The sequence below is a fragment of the Camponotus floridanus genome, unplaced genomic scaffold (genome assembly GCF_003227725.1).
Source record: "Camponotus floridanus strain SB8 unplaced genomic scaffold, Cflo_v7.5 scaffold130, whole genome shotgun sequence".
NCBI classification, from domain to species: Eukaryota; Metazoa; Arthropoda; class Insecta; order Hymenoptera; family Formicidae; genus Camponotus; species Camponotus floridanus.
The window spans coordinates 50,001-71,749 of record NW_020229249.1 but is presented as its reverse complement, the minus strand read 5'-3'; the positions used below and the strand labels follow the sequence as shown (position 1 = coordinate 71,749).

Here is a 21,749-nt window from a genome sequence, read left to right as displayed (position 1 = left end):
TAGACGTGTTCGCTCGTGTAACGTCTAGATCGCTTGAAGAGGCCGAATCAAGATGCAAGAGAGAATGATGCCTTTTTTAACAAATGCGACATGTATTTTTACTTTGGCAGTTTTTTACGGAATGTTTCGTTCCGAGACAATTGAAGCATAGATTTGAATTCTTGACAATTTCGCGTCTCTGATTCGGACTCTTAATTACAAATTGTTGACACCTACTAAGATAATGCGGTGTCTTACAGACTGGACACGGACCGGAAGATTGACGCGCGAAGGTCGCAGTGTTCGCTTGAACAGTATGTCGACCTTTGTTTGCAGCGGAAGGAGCTAATTCCTCTAATGCGAGCGCACGCGATGATATAAACGTAATCAAGTCTTCGTAATTCGGCGGAGTCGATTCCGATCCGGCTTTGAGTTTCCATGCGCGACGAGTGGCGGAGTCAAGCGTGAGCGATACAAAATAGACTAAAATGTCATTAAGTATATCCTTTTGGGTTCGGTTTAACCGCTTTAAGGCTGAAAGCGCTCGATCGGTTTTATCGCGTAAAGCGTGCAATTCCGCGGCACATTCTTTGTTAACCGAAGGTAAATTGTATAATTCAGCAATGTGAAGTTCAACAAGTTTACGTTTATTTTCAAAACGAGAAGTTAATGCTTTCCAAGCGACGTCAAAATTATCAGCGGTAACAGAAGTACCCGCTACAACATCGCGAGCTTTATCGGTCAAGCTTGAGACCAAAAAATGCATGCGCGCGAAATCGGATAATTCGGGATTCTTTATGATTAACGCAGTGAATCGATCGCGAAAAGTTTCCCACTCGTCGGCTTTACCGGAGAACGGTGGTAATTGAATGGGCGGTAAATGTCTCAATGATAACGCGGATTCCGACTGTATATGAGATACAGATCGGTCGCTTGATTGGAGCGGACTCACGCACGGTTCCAGTTCCTCCAAACAGTCAGACATGTAGTCCAGTGCTGTCAAGTAGATTTCCTGGTATTGATCCAGTTGCTCGTCTCGGAAATAAGCGATGAGATCGCGTTTTGATTCCGGATAATGTTGCAGCAACAGGCGATGTCCTTCCAGGCAATTATTCCACGTTTCCTTGAGTGATGTCATTCGGTTTCGTATCTTGGCGGAGGTGAGATTATTCCGGCCAATTTTCTTGAAATTGTCCAATGCTTTCGCTACGAAGCGTAGCGTCGAAAGCTGATTTTCAACTAATTCACTCATTGTCACTGACAGTAGTCAAAACTTTCAAATTCACTCACAGTATTGTTATCACGCTGACTTCGAGCTCTTACGATCCGGCTCGAAGGACCAAAATGTTCGGGATCGCGCTTTCGATTCGCGAATTTTGTAAAACCGGATAAGCGCGATTGAACTTTGCCGGCACATACCCGCGGGGGTATCGCAAGCTCTCTCAGTGCGTGATCGCGTAAGGAATACTTGATAGGAATGAAATGATATGCAGTTGCGACTTAATGTGTTACAGTAAGACCGGTGAGCGAATTACTGTCCGTTTATTGTTAAAGTCACAAAATGATACACGTTTGCTGGTCTCAAGACGCGATGTAGGGTGAGAGCGCACCACTACGCGGATCGCGTGAGAGCGAGCGAGACAGCTATCGATCAGCTGTTAGCGAGATCGAGCGAGACGGCGCTATATCGGCCGTTCGCTTGAGAGCGAGCGAGACGGCGCTCTATCAGCCGTTCGCGTGAGAGCGAGCGAGACGGCGCTCTATCAGCCGTTCGCGTGAGAGCAAGCGAGACGGCGCTATATCGGCCGTTCGCGTGAGCGCGAGTGAGACGGCGCTATATCGGCCGTTCGCGTGAGAGCGAGCGAGACGGCGCTATATCGGCCGTTCGCGTGAGAGTGAGCGAGACGGCGCTATATCGGCCGTTCGCGTGAGAGCGAGCGAGACGGCGTTATGCCGCTCGGATAAGCGTTTGAGCGAGACCGCACTATACACGTCAGTCCGCTGGTCCGATATAGATAGAATGAATATTGCTATCTGCGAATACGCGAACCGCACTGTTCACGACTTGACACAAATGCGAGAGAGACGACGTTATGCCGCTTGTACTAGAGTTCGAGCGAGACCGCACTATACACGTCGGTTCGCCACGAATGCGAGAGAGACGGCGTTATGCCGTTCGTACTAGAGTTCGAGCGAGACCGCACTATACACGTCGGTTCGCCCAATGTTGAGATAGATAGCTGACTTGTGGCTATCTATGCATACGCGAAACCGCACTGTTCACGGCTCGCCACGAATGCGAGAGAGACGGCGTTATGCCGCTCGTACTAGAGTTCGAGCGAGACCGCACTCTACACGTCGGTTCGCCACGAATGCGAGAGAGACGGCGTTATGCCGTTCGTACTAGAGTTCGAGCGAGACCGCACTATACACGTCGGTTCGCCACGAATGCGAGAGAGACGGCGTTATGCCGTTCGTACTAGAGTTCGAGCGAGACCGCACTATACACGTCGGTTCGCCCAATGTTGAGATAGATAGCTGACTTGTGGCTATCTATGCATACGCGAAACCGCACTGTTCACGGCTCGCCACGAATGCGAGAGAGACGGCGTTATGCCGCTCGTACTAGAGTTCGAGCGAGACCGCACTATACACGACTCGCCACGAATGCGAGAGAGACGGCGTTATGCCGCTCGTACTAGAGTTCGAGCGAGACCGCACTATACACGTCGGTTCGCCCAATGTTGAGATAGATAGCTGACTTGTGGCTATCTATGCATACGCGAAACCGCACTGTTCACGGCTCGCGGGAGAGTGAGCGAGACGGCGCTCTATCGGCCGTTCGCGGGAGAGCGAGAGAGACGCCCAGTTCGCTTGAACGGAGTTGCGGTACGACGAAGGCTCCGCCTCTGGCTGAGAGTGGAGGCGCTCCGAAAGATCCCGGCACTCGCGTTTGAACTGTTCACGTGCACTGCGGACACGATTACTGGCGCGCACAATGTTACTTCGCGAAACTGTTACAATGATTGAGGCTCGCGGTTTAAGGATTTCGCACGCGTGAGACTAATGAAACGAATCTTAACTTTGCTCGTTAAGATTATCGCGAACTCTCGAATTTGCACTATTTTTACTCTCCGTATGACGCTCCGATCACTATGATGGAAAACGGAAGACTCTCGGGGAGAAAGCCTTTCTCCCGATAGATAAAGATTTGATCACGGATCGTATGATCGGACCTCGACGTATCCCTGATCATTACGTCAGATCGCGTGATATGTAAGCCTGTTTATTGGCCAGGACCGTGTATTATTTCGCGTGATCACGCGGATCCTGGATGATTTTTGAAAAACAGTAACGGCGTACGTGAACGCGGGTTCGATAGCGCGCAAACGGATGGCGCTAGTATGACCGGGGGTAATAATTTTATGCGCGATTTAGGGCAAATCCTAAACAATAATGTATAACTTTCGGTATCAAAAAAAAATAAACTAAGAACGAACAGATAAATCTCGGAATATAAACAATCGAAGATCCGAGTTTGAAAGACAAAGGACTTGACTTGTCACGGCTGACGCGAAGGTCAGTGATAACGAAAACGGTCTATTCAAAATGTGTGACTATACTACAACGATGAAAGCGATAATCAAGTGATGTATAATATCTCACAAATCGCGATGCGGAAGCTCAAATGATAATTTACAGCGGGGTACTCTTTAATACGCGAGACCCAATACTCAGTCAAATTTCCGAACACGGCCGGAGTCGTGAGACCCGCTGCAAGATTTCGATGAAAAAGTGAACGGTATTGTTTACAATAATTCACGGTAATTAGCGGTAATCTACTACAGGATAAGCCTCGCGGTCGGCGTACAATCAACACGTACGACTTCGGAACACAGGTCGAGGCACGAGCCTCGCGCGAATCTCGATATTAATCGAACGAAACTAAATCTACTTTTTAACGGTAATTTGCGATACAACTCTTCAAAAGTAACGGATAAGTACAATAATCGAGTATTCTGGTAGTATCGCTTCCACGGCACACGTCTCTCCAAAAATTTCGATATATCTCGAATCGATTTTTCGATACGGTAATCGGCAATAATATTTAACGGTATATTTTTGGCAGAAAAACCAAGGCTTCGGAAAACGGTAGCGGTAAGGATGTTTAGGTGGAACTGTTTATTTTATTTAACGGTCTTATCGCGACCTTGTGTACTCGGCAACAAAGACTCTAAGTCGAACAATAGAATTCTCGAATAATCGATAACAAGAAGATGATTCAGCGGAGATTTCGCGGTAACAAATATTCTTGCAGAGCAAATTGTTCATTTACGGTAACACACGCTCGCGAAGAAATTTTTCGCGTAAATCCCGCTTTTCGGTACACGATACGAAACTGCCCAAAATTGCCGCGTCACGCTAGGACTTAAGCTCGGCACGGATCGCAACGGTACTCTAACGATATTAAAACGGCACGATACAAAATTTGACGATACGGGACGGTACAGAATTTTACGGTACGACACGTGACTGGCGGTACGGACACCCCGAGAGGGACAAATCCGCGTCCCCCGGTGTCAGCTGGCGTCCGGTAACTAACGCGAGATAAGCACACAGGCTTTCTTCGACGATAGTGTGAGAAGGCCGTCGCCCTGCGACGGTATACGGAATTGACGCCAGCTGTTTCCGGGACAGAAAATCAAAAGACTGCCCGTGCGGCTTACAATTTTCGGTGGCGGCTTCCACGTCGATCGTCCAGTCAATGTTCGCCCTTTAGTCGTGGGATCGTCCTCGTCGGCTCGCGACTCACCGCACAGTGACGAATTTCAAGTGCTTCCGTGAGGTCCTCGGATCCCGCGCCGATCTTCCGCGCATTTCGTCAATTTCGGATGAACGGGGGTTGATTCTCCGCCCCCTCCCGAGTCATAGCTGTTGAACGGCGTTGCCCTTATGCAGGGGCCCAGAACCCACGGGCGACGGTATCTCTAATTCTTGGAGACGGGACCGGCTGGCCAGGCTGTATCCTCGTCTTTTTCGGAATCTTCTTTATTCCCCAGTCGGCCGCCTGGGAGGTTGTCTTCCGCCCCGCCGTCCGGGTGTCCTGCCGTCTTTTAATCTGAAATAATGTAGATTTACTCTCCTGCAGAATTAAGCATAGCTACGGTACGGGATCTCATTACATGACCTTTTGTTTTCTTGCGGTATCTTCGGTATCTTCTGCGGCATATCCGGTATCTTCCTATACGGCTCCCTCTCCTTCCGGTATCTTGCTGTATCTTCATGTACAAAGGAGATAACGCACACTCGCACAGCAGCCGCACTTTATTCGCGGATCTTACATTAAAGCTAAAATAAATCTTAAAATTACGAATAAATTCATATTTAAATTCCCTCTCAGGCGCGAGGAACGATCCCGCGCACGCTGTTTCCCCTTGACAGGGCAATGATGACGGAGCTCACAAGCGTCACGTCACAGCACATATATCTGATCTATTTGCAGGTTGTTGATTTGGAAGTAAATTTTCTTTAATTTCGCGCCAATTTGGATTACAAATCATAGTAACAAAGACATTTGGTTTTCCATATTTCCGAACAATAGCCATCGCATCTTGATAATGTTGCAACATATTACGCGATGAGCCTACAAATGTCGATGGAAATATAATCATTTTTCCAATATGAGCATTATTATTATTGGCGGTGTTTGCTAAATAATCAATTAATCCTTGAAAATTATCAGCTCGTAATTGTTTTTGATTCTGTTTACAATAATTAATTCGATCTTTTTCAATTTTTATATAACTATCAACAAGCCATTGTTGAAATAATCGTATTCCTATAATGAAAATATTAAAATTATCACATATAGCTATGCGATATTTTACATATGCAGCTCTACTTACTCGTTTATTACAATTCTTACGTTGTAAATTATCATGCCATCCTTGATTACCATATGGATAGAATAATGGATAAATCCATGGTTCTACATTTGGATTCATTGTATTGACTTGTTGTAATGTTTTATTATTTTTGTTATATATTGTTACATAAGTTTCCGGAATTTCACCATCTGCCGTAGTAGAAAAAATAGCTGCAACTTCATTTACTCTTTGCACATTGTATGTATCGGCCACGATCAATGCCTTTCTTTGTCAAAAGATCCCAATTGTAACTCACATATATTATTATTTTCAGTTATTTGTTGTTGCATTTGAATTCATGCATCATTCGATATGATTCTGCAAAAATATTATTCGTACGCATTGTATTATCTATTGAATTTAAAATTTCTTTATCAAGATTAGAATTTCGATGTAACTGACACTCTGTCGCTTCATTATTATCCACAATAAAAAGTTGACCATAACTTGGCATTTCATTAGGTGAAGGATACAATACAGTATTAATTTGATAATAAATTTGTCCTTGAATTTTAAAACAATAAGGTCCACGTCTTTGCGCACTAAAATTTGATATGTTTGCATTAAACGACGCGAATGAAAATGTGTTATTGTAACCACGAATACGATTATAAAAATGATTTAATTTTGAATGATTTCTAATAAATAATTCATAAAGTTCTTACGGAGGTTGTGGTAAAGAGTCTAACATAACAGAACCATGACTGCAACAATCGTTAAATGAATTACCCTTATTAGCTACATTTTCAGAATTGTTTTCAGAATTGTTTTCAAAATGTTTTGCACCACAATGTACACAACATATATTCATTTTTCCTATGTAATACTCTATGATATTTTGTAATTGAATAGTATAAAATGTATTAATATTTACAAATCCTTTTTTTAAAGCTCGAACTTTTTCATTACGATTTGCATCTTTACTTTTATCAATTATATTGTGTATACTATTTGATGTGCTAGGTATAGAGAAAATAATATTGTTATTTAATAAAGTTTTTGTAGTTGAATTGTGAGCATTTCTAATTATATCTGCATCAGTAGGATATATAGGCGGGTTCTAACTCAGGTCCTCTCAGGGGGGGTGAGGCGCGCAGGGATTACGGTGGCGCGGGGGAATGACGTCACGCGGGAAGGAGGGGATTTCGGAGACGGCGCGTGTTAGATGTTTTATCGCAATATTATATTACATGCCCGGTTGATAAAATATTTATAAACAATATAAACAGCGGTATTCCTTAAGCAATATTGTATTACATATCTTAATGTGTTGGAACATGTTTTTGCAAAACAAAATGGCTCTCGCGGTACATCCCCACCTCCCACCCCACCCCCCTCACCTCCAATAAGGTACCCACCCTCACCTCCGCTCCCGATATAAGTAATTCTAGATTTTTTTTCCGTTCGACGTATCCTTTTCTCTCTCTCATTGAATTACGCAGCATGCGAATTTATAAACAATATAAACAAACAATATAAACATGACCTTCCAGAATCGTCTTCTGCGATTTTTTCTCGGAAGAATTTTTAACGTATCAGCGCCGTTCGGCTGCTTTGTACCCTTGCTTCCGCCGCTCGAATATCAGCGCCGATGTTCGGTCGCTTTGCGCTTTCGCGGTACACCCCTCACCCCCGATATAAGTAATTCTAAATTTTTTCGTTCGACGTATCCTTATGTCTCTTTCTTTCCTAGTGTTTGCTCTCTCATGATAACTCTCTCGCAAGGAGCATGAGAGCCGAGATGGGCAAACGCAAAGAAAGTACACCATGATATAGTAAACTTAAAACTCTTTATTCATGATTTTATATATTTTCTTGTCTTATATATTATATGAACTAAAAGCTAAAGCCGTCAGCTCGCAATCGACGAGTTGATGCTTGTTGAAAGCGTCACTCGCGCATATTACATTTAATACTTCTTTAGGATCCGTTACAGTGGACGCGATATTGGAGAATTGCGTAAATTTGATATGGACTGTTTGGATAATTTTATCTAATCGATCAAAAGTTACATCTATGCATTGATCGAGATCGAACATACGATGTAACGTCGATTCGACCATCATCATGCATACGTTTGAAGATTCGAGACTTATGAGTTTAGCGTTGTTAATTGTACGAACTCGCACTGTTAGCGGTCCAACGCTTATAAAATTGTAGATGTCGTGAGAGTCGTTCCGAAAGAGATTTAAAATATTGCGACGTTGCTCGCAGAGTCCCTTCCACGTATCGAAAGATAATATCAGTTCCTTTCCCCGATGATCTCCTATGACAATCTCCACGTAATTCGGCGGACCCACGTTGATACCAATTTCGAGGAATTTGAATTCCGTAGCTGTCAATGCGTATCGTCTGCCTAATATACAAACCGCACGATGCTCCGATGAAATGCTACGGGAAAAATTAAAATAAAGTAATACTAATAATACAATTTGTAAAAATAGAAAAATAGAAAAAATGTTAAACGAAACTTACTCGTCGTATTTGTTCTCAAACGATGGAGTTTTATCACGACTCGTAATTATTCACATCTTCCGATGCCACTGCTGCTTCTTTCAACGTAGTACATTTCTCTGGGAGGTTATGAAAAGTGAATCCACGAGCGATTAACACGACACTGGTCGTACAGGAATTAATCGGTTATACCCGACGCTCATCTACCAAAAGTATAATGTAGTAGTGGGGGATCAATGCTTCTAACGCATTGGAATTTAGAAGAAGGGGGAGGCGGCGCTCGAACAAAAGAATTCTTAGAAACGCAAGAAAAGGATTAGGGTGGGGAAATAAGAGATAACGCATATTAATGTTTACATATTTTATTTTTCTCGCAATTCTTTCTGGCGTCGCGACCACCAGTTAAATATTTTAAATACATTTTGTAATGCGCAATTCTTAACATGTTTTCCACATCGCATACTATTCGTATCATCTAATTTACTTAGATCATCGATATCTTCGTAATCCGCATCTAAGGTTTCAATAATATAGCCGTTCCCCGCATCGTCTAGTATATCGGCCAGCCATTTTCGCTTTCAAGTCCTTTAACATACACGACAGACGATTCTTCTTCCTCTTCTTCTTCGTGTATCGTACCAACGACAGCTGTTGTAATCGCACGCTTAGCCAAACCATACGGAACGTTTCCGTCTTCCCATTGTAATCCGTGATGATTTCTAATCAACCATGAGACTTGACATCGTTCAGATTTTGTAAGCACGCTCCACGGTACGAGACTTGCGAAAAAGTAATGCGATAGAACATCAAGAGACACGGTAGTGTCTTGAAGTCGAGTCATCATCACTCAGGCGCAAGACACACCGTGTATCTTTACGCGAATGGCTAAGTTGCAAGTAATGCATATTATCGGTTCTCAATAACCGCTGAATCGATCAAATTCTTATTACAGTTAATCAATTGCTTGGGTTCGATTTATATAAGGAAAGTGTCTTTATTTTTGCTCTATTGTTGCTCTATAAGCAGAAATATAATGATGCAAAGTTTTAATGTGAAACTTTTTAATAAACGTCACCGTCTTGATCGTGGCTAGTTATACTACATTTTTTACATATTTTTCTTGTACGGTTCGCACGTTTGACGAAAGAGGCGCTGTGTTTTCGTGACGATGAGAGATGTATAATTTTTTTATCATGCGAGAAATTACCGACTGTAATTGGAATGAATTGATCGGTACATAGTATTGTGACGTCCCGACCAATAAATTTTCTCTTTTTACCATACAAACAGATTCCTTCTTTACCCTGTTGGAATTTGTTCAATTCTATCTAATCACGAAAGAGCAAGATTGAAGGAGATATTATTTTTATTAGTATTAACGTTATAATTGCATTTATCTTTAATTAATCTTATTCATATTCTAATTACTTAGTTACTTTTAATAACTATTTTAACCAAATTCATTAGAGTTATAGTATTAAAATTATGAAGATATAAAAGAATTATAAATTCGTCTGCGAATAATGCATTGTACAAAGGAGCGATTTTAAAACGCCTTCGGGATTCAGTTGGCGTTTATCTATCATGGAATGTAAATCATAATCACAGATAACGACCATTACTGATAATCCATTTCTCATTATGACATCATTTGTAAATTTTTGGTTAATTATTCCACTTAAGTAATATCAGGTCTAGGTAATAAGAACAAAAACATTCAAAATTGTACATAGCCAGCGTTGGAAGAAAAAAGTAAATCTGTAATAAATTGTAAGGTTCATCCATGTAATTTTCACACGGCGACTCGCTCTTGCTAATCAGCTAAACATAACATCTGCATACCAAGAATAGCAGATCGATATTCGAATGGACAAAGGAGATGATGAAATTCGCCTTATCTAAGTCCCCACTGACTCGTACCAAGGAGGACCAGCGCCTACCGGCCATGGTCACGGAGGACCAGTAGATTTTTCTCCGGCCTACAGTTAGGACGAACTCTGATTTTCGCTGATTGTTCACTGCATTATTCTCTGACTTGATTGTATCTACCTATACACTCATATTTTATACAATATACGTAGAGTTAATTGGAAAGTTCTACGAGATTTTATTGAGAACCACTCTCTACCGCCGAGTTTTAAAATCTGTCATCCCTTGGAAATTTCACGCTACTGGATCTTTGAATTCCGAGCGCTACTTCCGATGGTGTCTACTTCCTTCTAAATCTGTCATACTTCCGACAGATTTAGAAGGAAGGAAGAATCTCAAATTTTCTCTCAGTAAGAAAGGAGTAGTTAAAATTTTGGTGAGTTAAAATTTATTTTTATTTTATCCCTTTCTTTAATTATATTAAAATAGAAATTAATGTTATCAATTTAATTTCTACCGAATTATTAATTATTAATACGTCTTTGTCATTATTATCTTACTTGGTATAATTATTCTGTACAATTCATTATTACCATAGTTATAATTATTATTTTGATTTATAGTTATTACGTTGATTATCCAATTATTTAAGATCAATTATTATTGCTTAATTATTATTAATTATTAATACGTATAATGAAAGAATTAGTAATCTGTGTATTGATCTTGGTTATTTTAATTTTACTCATTCTAGTAGCATTACTTCACGATCAATTGCGTTCTCTTAAATAATTTAATCATCTAGTTATATTATATTATCTTATTTTATCTTTTCATCCTATTTACTCTCATTTAGAATACAATTTAAATTTGACAATAGATCACAATCTCCCTCATCCCCAGTAAACCCGGTGAATGCAGGGTGACTGAAAAACACGGGAGGCATTTGAATACAATAATTATGTTAACCATCTCGGTATTGTAGTTTTCTATTACTTTGTAACCGGGACGTAACAGTATACTTTCCGATTCACGCATGATACGCATGAAGTGACAAAAAATGTATAGTTCATGTCACGCATATTATACATTTTCTGTCACTTTATGCGCCTCATGTGTGAATCAGAAAGTAATACCTATAGATCAATTATTTGAATCGACCATGCATATCGAATGTAATACTTAACCAAATAATTGCTACCTATGTATCGATTAATTTATTGCAATTGCAATCACTCAGGTAGCAAGCACACGTCATTTTAACGTTTCAAATTGGTCATTCACTGACTATTCTTGACGTCACAAATTGACGTTTTTATGACGTAAAAGTGACGATCTAATGTCACAGATTCCTGACATCATGACATGTACCGCATTTTGACGTCTTTCTCTTAGCATAATAATATATTTAATAATGTTGTCGAATAAAGCACTCTCTAAAAGTGAATCAGTGTATTATCACTGAAAAACAGTAAATAATCACTGATTACAGTAATTATAAGTACAGCGCTGTAAATCAGTGATATTTTATAGAAAGAATCAGTTAATAATTTTGACTGTTTCAGTAATATCTGAGTAATATTTCTTTCGTTATTGCCAGTAATATTAAACTTTTCAATTCATCTCTCTATTTCATAAATATAATATAATAAATATAAAAATATAATATATAATAAATATAAATATAAATATATAAATATATAAATATAAATATATATAAATATATATATATATATATATATATGGCGGTTCGTTCGTTGTGTGTCCGCCTTAATTTCGCGTTCTTGAATTTTTTGGCAGGAGAGGTGGTGCCGCAGGAGAGTGTTAGGTGCGCCTCGGAGTGACTACACTTATCAAAGTTTAACTACGTATATTTACATAGGCCCTGAAAAGGACCGTTTTAAATTACAGGCGCTCCCTGTAAGATAGGCTTGGCAGGGTCTTCGTATAGCGGAGCTTGAGTTTCGGACGGTTGTTATTGGCGTCCACCTTACTCCTAGGATGATTGTTGTTTTCGTCCACTGCAGCTGGCTCGGTCTGCGTGGCTGCGGTTTGCGTTGACGTCTCCCAGTCCGAGTCCGACTGCGTGCCTTGTTCGGTGGTCGCCGGAGGTAGAGGCGTCACCTGGGTGCTTCGGTGCACTCTGCTCGTCACTGCAGTCTGCGTCGCCAGGTGGTGAAGGCGGTAGAGGCGAGAGGGCTCCTGGTACTGCCCAGTGTCCAGTTGGCGATGTGTACCTCCTGATGCGCACGTCCCAGACTTCCAGAAGTTGTCGAGGTGGCCTGATGAATCTGGGTGGCTCCAGGTCGATCGGCTGCAGCTTCCAAGGCAGGAGCTCGAAGGAAACTCGTCTCTCCGGTTCGGCTCCTCCGCTGATCGGCTGTCGTATGGGCGCTGGTAATCGGGGCGTCGACGTCGGCCGAGGTATGCGACTCCGCTAGCGAAGTATGGCGAGACCTGCCGGTTACGGGGAGTTCCAAAACTCCAAAAGAGCACTCGAGCTTGTTCGTCTTGTGAGCGGTTTATCCGTTCGTCTTGCGAGCTGAGACCAGGGATGCAAGATTATCTCCGCAAGCAACATGCCACGCGTAGTGGAGAGGGTAACGGAGATGTGTGCGTAAGCATACGTGTGAGCTCGGCGCTTCGGCGAGCTTCGGCTAAAAGAAGAGGACAGAATACAGTTTTCTGTCTCCTTCTTACCAAGCAAGCAACGAAAACGACGGGCGACGCGCGACGCGGAACGCTGCTGAGCGAGCCTCGCTCTTCGATATTTCAATGTTTCTCTTTCACAGCTTTTCTTTATGTTTTTTATTTTTGTTACAAATATATATAAATATGTATATACATAAACGTATAATATATTTATAATATATATATATATATATATATATATATATATATATATACATATATATACACACACGTTTTATAATATATTAAATATAATTAATTTTTTTATACATTTAAAATATGAAATTAAGAAAAATAGTGCGATTTTCCACACCACCCATGAGGTATCACCAATGGCGCGTTAGGTTTTTTATGTGGACCTTCGCCTGGAGCCCTATTATACCACATTCCATTATTTCATTATATTTTACAAGTATGATGTCTGTTAAACAGACAGACAGACACACTCTCACACACACACACACACACACACACACATACACAAGATGTTTTTCATATTCTTGCTTTCTGCAAGTATGTCTGTTATACAGACAAGATATTTTTTATACTCTTACTTTTTACAAGTATGGTGTCTGTTAAACAGACAGACAGACACACTCACACACACACACACACACACACACACACACACACACATACACAAGATGTTTTTCATATTCTTGCTTTCTGCAAATATGTCTGTTATACAGACAAGATATTTTTTATACTCTTACTTTTTACAAGTATGGTGTCTGTTAAACGGACAGACAGACACACTCACACACACACACACACACACACACACACACACACACACACACACACACACACAAGATGTTTTTCATATTCTTGCTTTCTGCAAGTATGATGTCTGTTATACAGACAAGATATTTTTTATACTCTTACTTTTTACAAGTATGGTGTCTGTTAAACAGACAGACAGACACACTCTCTCACACACACACACACACACACATACACACACACATACACACACACACACACACACAAAAGATGTTTTTCATATTCTTGCTTTCTGCAAATATGGTGCCCGTTAGATAAACAAGATGTTTTGTACAAGCGTAATGTCTGAATAAATAATAATAATAAATAAATAAATAATAAATAATAATAAATAATAATAAATAATAAATAATAATAAATAGTAATAAATAATAAATAAATTTATTATTAATTAGAGGAGGGGCCAGCTACGTCAGGGTCTGCAGCATGTAATCTTAAATAATTTTTATTTTTCTTAGTAGCGGTAGCATATAATTTATCCGCTGACATAAGAGATAAATGCTTTTTGTCAATTTTCATTTTTATAGCTGTTTCGCCCCTCGTTTTTAATGCCGATTTAAATACACAAATAGCATTAATAGTAGTTGACGAAAACTTGTTACGGTTTTTCGTTTTTAAATTATTTAAAAAAGAAAACATTCTTTCCGGATCGGCATTTGAATTTGGAAAAGATCTTATAGTACTTATAACATTTGTTAAATTAGGATACTTAATAAAATTATTGTGTCGATTTTGTAAAATTTTTTTCCACATACTGTCGAAATTTAATTTAGAAAAGTTTTGTTTTTCTTCCATTGTAAAATCTAATGGTAAAGCAATCCATTCTTCTTTTAAACCATTTTCATCAAAACCGCCAATAGTTTTAGCTATAAAAGAAACATCATTGAATGAGGTTTCTCTATTATTATCAAATAAAGTTATGTATAGTCGAAAAACTTGTAACTTTGATAAAAACATGTTGTTTATGGGTAATCTTTTACGAATTTCTTCCGCAGCAGTCACATAAAATGTTAAACAGTTCTCTCGAACAATTTTAACTATGTTTATGTGACCTTTAAGTGTTAATTCGTTTAGATATTCTTCACATTCTGATCCCAAAATAATTTCATTTATAACTTTTTGATTTTCTTTTAGTGAGAATATAATATTTGTAGAAAATGGTTTTAAATATTCTTCTTTTAAAAAATTTCGACAGATTTGGAAAAGAAAGTTTCTAGATTTTGGATGTAATAAATGAATCCTTGTTTCTAATGTTTGAAAGAATGCATTAAATGCATTAAAGTAATTTAAAACGTATTTTAAAAACAGGAAATAAGCTTTCATCTCTACGTTGTCCATCATAGACAATAGATATTCTCCAGAAGTTGTTTTTTCACTTACAACCATTTCAGTAAGAAAGTATTTAATTGTATTCCAAGATTCAAGAAGCCTTTCGATGCATAAATAGTGCGAAAGCCAGCGCGTATCACATAATTTCAATATTTTGCGATTTGTTTCTTGAAAACATTCACAAAATTCACGAAAAATAGCTGTACGTTTTGGACTGCTATTGAGATAAGTAGCAATTTTTTTTAGAAATTCCTCGCAATATGAAGGCATTTTAGAACAGGCCGCATGCGCTGCTAATGCAGAAGAATGGCATGGGCATGAAAATGTTAATAAATGTGGACACATTTTTTCCAATTTTTTTTGAAACGATAAATGTTTTCCTGTCATAACAGATGCATTATCGCATGATAAGGCTACGATATTTAAAAACGGTATCTGTAATTTCCACATTTCACATTTAAATGCCTCAAACAACTTTTCTGCGCTTGAATCTTTGGCATCAATATCGATTAATTTGATTAATTGTGAGCGAATATCTAATGTCTCTGGATCAACGTATCGAACAAGAAAAGTCATCCATTTATTATTTGTTATATCAGATGTTTCGTCAATAAAAATTGTAAATTTTGTATTTTGAAGTTTGTTGACGACACGATCTGTTTCGACCGGGCACAAAACATTTGTAATAATGTTTTTACATTTTGTTCAGCTCATGCTCATGCTTTTTAACACATTAAGATCTTCTCCTATATGTTGGAAAAAACTGAGGATTTCTTTTGCCGTTTGATGCGAAATATTTTTATCAGCAATTAATGCAGCATATCTAATTTCTGCTATTTTCTTTCGTTCTTTAAACGAAAGTGAATCATCTGCTACGTTTTCGTTTGTTATATTCTTTGTTTCTGTTTTAATTTTACATATTTCTAAATGTGCTTTTGATTCTGCGTGACGATATATTTTGGATAAATCCGCTTTCATAGATTTATCGCAAAATAAACAAAAAAATGAATTTCTATCGTGTGATATTTTTTGCAACCATGGCTTAAATAATTCTATCTCTAGCCACTGTTGTTGAAACTTGTATTTTTCAGATATTTTTTTATCTACATTTTTATTATTATTTTCATCAGTGCATAGAGATGAATTATTTTCTTTAATATTATTTTTATGAGTCGCAGAATTTGCATGTCTCAAAACATGCGTATTGCACGAAATATTTTTATTGCATATTGTGCAATGATATAAGCTTTCATTAAAAGGTACTTTACGTATCCAACAATTAATACGCTCATCATTGAGCCAATACTCTGAAAAGCTTCGCTTAGATTTTTTTAATTCATCGCACATTATGAAATAAAAAATAAGCAGAAACAAAGAATTAAAGAAGAGTGAATAAAAGAAGATAAAGTCAAAAGGATAAAGATATATAAAAATTTTAAATAATAACTCACAATTTGGGATCGTGATAGTCTCTTGAACACCAAGGTTTCACAAGGCACGTATATAAACAAATGCCGAGTGTGCCTCATTCTCAGTATACGAAAGAACGGCGATAAACGAATTTGAACTGAACGTCAACATAATGGCTCGTAAGTAAATCATTATATATTTGTACACGGTAAAAAACATTTATATTTCTGTAGATGTTTCTTGTGTAGAAATTTTTGTGTTAAATTTTTAACATACTTTTATGTTAATGTAACATATTGTCGTTGTGTTATTTTGACTTTTCTACATTGAGTTAATTCACCGTTTCTAAGAGTTAAAAACAACACAATAACGTTCAAATGTTACATTATTGTGTTAATTTTTTACATATTACTTGTTATTTATTTACATATTTACCTTCTGTTAAATTAACATTAAAATTAGAGTGAATAAATTGGAACATGTGAAATATGTTAAATTTAACACAAAATGTTTTACTGTATAAAAAAATACTAAGAAACTCATCTTTTTAATTTTTCTAAATTTTAGAGGAAATCAATGCAGAAATGGGCGCGCTCGCTCTCCAAGAGTCAGATATGCGGCAGTTGATGCAACAAATGTTGCATCAACAACAATTGTTTCAGCAGCAGTTGCAATTTTATATACAGCAGCAGCAGCAGCAGCAGCAGCAACAGCAACAACAACAACAACAGCAACAACAGCAACAGCAGCAGCAGCAAGAAGAGAAGGAACAACAGGCGCAAAATGGTAAATTATTTTTTTAAATTATTTTTTTATATTAAATTTTATTTATCCAATTATTTATATATATATATATATATGCATTTTTATAATTTATTTATTATTTATGTTTTAATTTTCAGATAACATAAGAAAAAGAGGAGGCGGACAGTCCCGTAGACGATGGTATGCCTGGCGAAATAGGGGCACTAGGGACGGATGGGGCGTCGCCAGCACCCAACATAGGGGAGACCAAGAAGCTGGCCGAGGACGAGGAGGCGGCCGAGGACGAGGAGGCGGCCGAGGCCGAGGAAGGCCAATAATTATAAATAATTATTATTATTAAAAAAAATATAATTAAAAAAATTATTAATAAAACAAAATAAAAAACAATATAATAATCCAGAATATTTTACTTTCCCTTCTTTCTACTTTCTTCCTTCCTTTTTTGTAAAATATAATGAAATAATGTAATGTGGTATAATAGGGCTCCAGGCGAAGGTCCACATAAAAAACCTAACGCGCCATTGGTGATACCTCATGGGTGGTGTGGAAAATCGCACTATTTTTCTTAATTTCATATTTTAAATGTATAAAAAAATTAATTATATTTAATATATTATAAAACGTATGTGTATATATATGTAACATATATATATATATAATTTTTTTTTGTTATAAATATATATAAATATGTATATACATAAACGTATAACATATTTATAATATATATATATATATATATATATATATATATATATATATATTATAAATATATTATACGTTTATGTATATACATATTTATATATATTTGTAACAAAAATAAAAAACATAAAGAAAAGCTGTGAAAGAGAAACATTGAAATATCGAAGAGCGAGGCTCGCTCAGCAGCATTCCGCGTCGCGCGTCGCCCGTCGTTTTCGTTGCTTGCTTGGTAAGAAGGAGACAGAAAACTGTATTCTGTCCTCTTCTTTTAGCCGAAGCTCGCCGAAGCGCCGAGCTCACACGTATGCTTACGCACACATCTCCGTTACTCTCTCCACTACGCGTGGCATGTTGCTTGCGGAGATAATCTTGCATCCCTGGCTGAGACTCGATTTCGGCTTTCCGCGGTCGGCCTTATATACGGGCCCTGCCGGATCTCACTTGCGCGAAGGTCGGCGCCAGTATGCTCGCGCTGCCGCGCACTAGTTTGCGCGCCTAGGTTGCCGTGCGCTCAGGCGCTCGGCGCTATACTCCGTTACGCCTGTGTGGCGTATGGCAGAACGCCACATATATATATAAATATATAAAAAGTCTGATCGTGAAATAAGTCATGTCATATAAAAAATTTTAAAAGATTTTTTTTATGGGATCGATGTACTAACTAATGAAATTCATAATAAAATAATCGTCACTTCATGACTGAAAAATGACGTCAAAATAATGTTATAGCAAGCCGTCAATATAAAGTCATGTAACAATAATCAGTCATTTTGACAACATATGACCAAAAATGACTAATTTGGGACGTCAAAATAACGTGTGCTTGCTACCTAGGCAGTAATATACCATAAAAAATGGGTACACGAAATAAAACTCATCCTATATGCAGTTTTCTGCACTATCACAACTAGTAACATTAATAATAGATTTCTAAGGTTATTTAGAGACGATTTTTCTTCATTGAAAATGTCGAAGGTTTGTAACTAAACCTAAAATTAAAATTTTATTAAAGTGAACTTCACCTGGCTTTGTTAAAGGCCGAAGCACACACTTTTGCATAAGCGCATAACCATAAGCATAAGGAAATTGATTGGTCCCCAAGTATATGCTGTGACGTTGCCGTCCTTTAGAGCGTCCATCCGCCCCGAGATTTTACGGGGCGCAGGCCGAGCGGCCGCGCCAGAATCAACCTCGAGAGAGCGTTATCTAAAAATCCCCGGAGAGACGAGCGATATCGTATTTTGTAAGAATTTTTATTAATTATATCGATATGTTTCTTTGTTTGTAATAAACGACAACGGGCACCTCGCCGGAGAAGATCCGGAGGACCGGAAGCACATCAAGGAAGATTGCAGCAAGACGCTTAACGACAGCGAACGGAAGAGATAATAGCGGATGAAAGGACGATACCACGGGAATTTACCCACGTCCCAGGAAGGAGGACGGAAGTCCGATCGACGCTACCCTCCGAGGAGGACAAACGACAGCGGAGCCTCCAACGGGCCCTTGTAACAGGGCCCGCAGCAACAAATCTATAATTCAAATTGAATTAATTACGCGCGAAGCGCTAAAAGCGCCGCGGATCTCGCGAGGCGCTAGGACCTCTCGCGTGCCGTATCCTGATTGGCCGCGGGGCTGCGCACCCCACTAAGCGGTCATTGACGCCGCTATCGACCCCGGGCCGCGAGATCCCAGGATCATTCTGGTGCGGACGCTTGCTTGATAGAGTCCTATCGTTTTGATTGTCGCGTGAGACCCGTTTTGTGTGTCGCTGATATTGAGAGACCGAGCAAAGGACGAGGCTGAGGACCATCCCCACGGGAAGAAGCGTTGTCGGTGAGGTTGCCCATCCATTGTCTAAGCCACGTACGCGATTTCGTCCGCGTGCCGGCCGTTCTGCCGCCGTCGCCATCTTTTTCGTGTTTCGCGACCGCTCGAGCCGTTTGCCGAGACGGTGATATTTCGTGAATTTATCGGGCGACCGGGGGCAAGCGACCGAGGGAGGACCATCGTATCGTCGGCGTTAAATCGATAAGGCAACGTTCGTCTCTCTCCGGGTTTCGGGTGTTCTGTACGCGAAGCTATCGACCGGCGAATATCGACCGCGTGCGCGAAGGATCGTGAAAGCGAATACCGCACGGGTTGTCGTACCGCTGTTGTCGCCGCGTAGAATATCCCGGGACGCATCTCCGGGCGATTTGTGGATGTCTGATTGCGTGTATGTCGTCGTTAATTGTAAGAGTGCGTGCAAGCGTTTTTGGATATTTCTTTGTAGAGTGAGCGTGAAAGTAATTGCGTCATCGTCGCGCTTATTGCGCCGCCGGAAAGAGCGTAACAAAGGGTAACAGAATATTGTCGTCATTATCGCGCTCATCACGTCGTCGAATAGCGCGTAATAAATAATATATAGCGTCTGCCGAATTTATCGTGGTGCGAGATAATCGCCCGAGTCTTGAGAGTAAAATTGAGCGAATCGGGCGGAAGAAAGAGGCGAGATATCGGCGGAGAAAATTCTCCGTCTGCCGTCGGCTATCGAAATTTGAGAATATCGTTCGCCTATCGCATACGTGATCCGACTTCGCAAAAGTATTCTGTATTCACGGTTGCTTAGGTTGTCGAATTAGTAAGCTATCGATTTGTTTCGCGGAATAGGAAATTGCGGGGAAAATTCCGTTGCGATAAGTTGTAGTTCTGGCTACCGAAATTACGCTATCGTTTGAATAATATCCGCGAATATTTTCGTGCCGAAAATCTTTGATATTCCGTGAAGCCTCGCTCTGTCCCGCAAATTCCGGCCATAAAAACGGACTCGGATGAATAATCGAATTGTCTTAATGCTCTCGTTTTCGTTGTTGAATGCGAGCAGATACTTGTTCAGAATACCGTCGCGACTTTCGTGCCAGGATTAATTACATTGTATTTTTCGCTCCCGTATTTCGTATGAATTTGTCGTGAAGCGTCGTTTTTTTTTTGTTATTTGTATGATTCGTTCTCGTTTTCTTTCGGAAAGTTAATAGCGAACTAATATCTTTGTAAGGAATTGTTAATCTCAGTTCAATTATCGCTTATTATTGTTTGCTGAGTCATTGTTCAAAACCGATCCAATTCTTATTATTGATTTGTTAATTATTCACTCGTAGTGTTACGTTATTTTTCTAGTAATAAACTTGTTATCTTTTTTTGTTCAAATCGCGTAATTTATTTAAGTGTTCGTCTCGCTTGGTTGTCGATTGTCGTGTTGACTGTCGTCCGTTAATTCCGCGAAGACTCGCATAATCAATTAACTTTCTCTAATAACCCCTCCCCTCTACCGTTAGGCGAGTTAGTCGGCCCGTGGCGAAGCAGGCTATCGTTTTCTTTCAACGTCTTTCGGCTTTTCGATATATCGATACGGTCTCCGCTCCGCCGCGGCTCGCGCGAGAACGTCCTCCATCCCTGTTCCTCCGAACGCGGGTATAATCATTTCGTTATTGTTTTTGACGGCGTTTTCGCTCCCCCGCGCACGCTCCCATCCAACATCTCGGGGAGTGTCGCGATTCATTTTGAATTTCAATTGAATAAACGTCGCAATGCATAAGAAAATGAACCAATCAATTTTCTTATGCTTATGGTTATGCGCTTATGCAAAAGTGTGCTGCGGCCTTAATATTTTAATTTTACGAAGTTTGCAGAAAGTATATTAAGTAGAGAAGATCGTCATATTTTAATGAAATGACGGAGCTGATGGCAGACTCTTTGCTTCTTTATTTGAATATTTAACATATTCTCAAAAATTACTTTTTTAAAAAGTATAAAAAAGTTAATCATGTGTCAGTATTAAATTGTAAAAAATTTTATGTTATT

The 21,749-nt window shown here is 39.4% G+C and overlaps 1 protein-coding gene across 1 annotated transcript; it reads right to left on the bottom strand.

Moving 5' to 3' along the window:
* Window positions 1-76: 76 nt before the first annotated feature.
* LOC112637096 lies at window positions 77-1,231 on the bottom strand. The gene has a single exon (XM_025406061.1). It carries the CDS (start codon window positions 1,229-1,231, stop codon window positions 77-79), a length of 1,155 nt encoding a protein of 384 aa, XP_025261846.1.
* Window positions 1,232-21,749: the final 20,518 nt, after the last annotated feature.

Bases quoted from the DNA above. Each gene is read 5' to 3' on its own strand.
- LOC112637096 (XM_025406061.1), bottom strand. From the start codon at position 1,231: ATGAGTGAATTAGTTGAAAATCAGCTTTCGACGCTACGCTTCGTAGCG.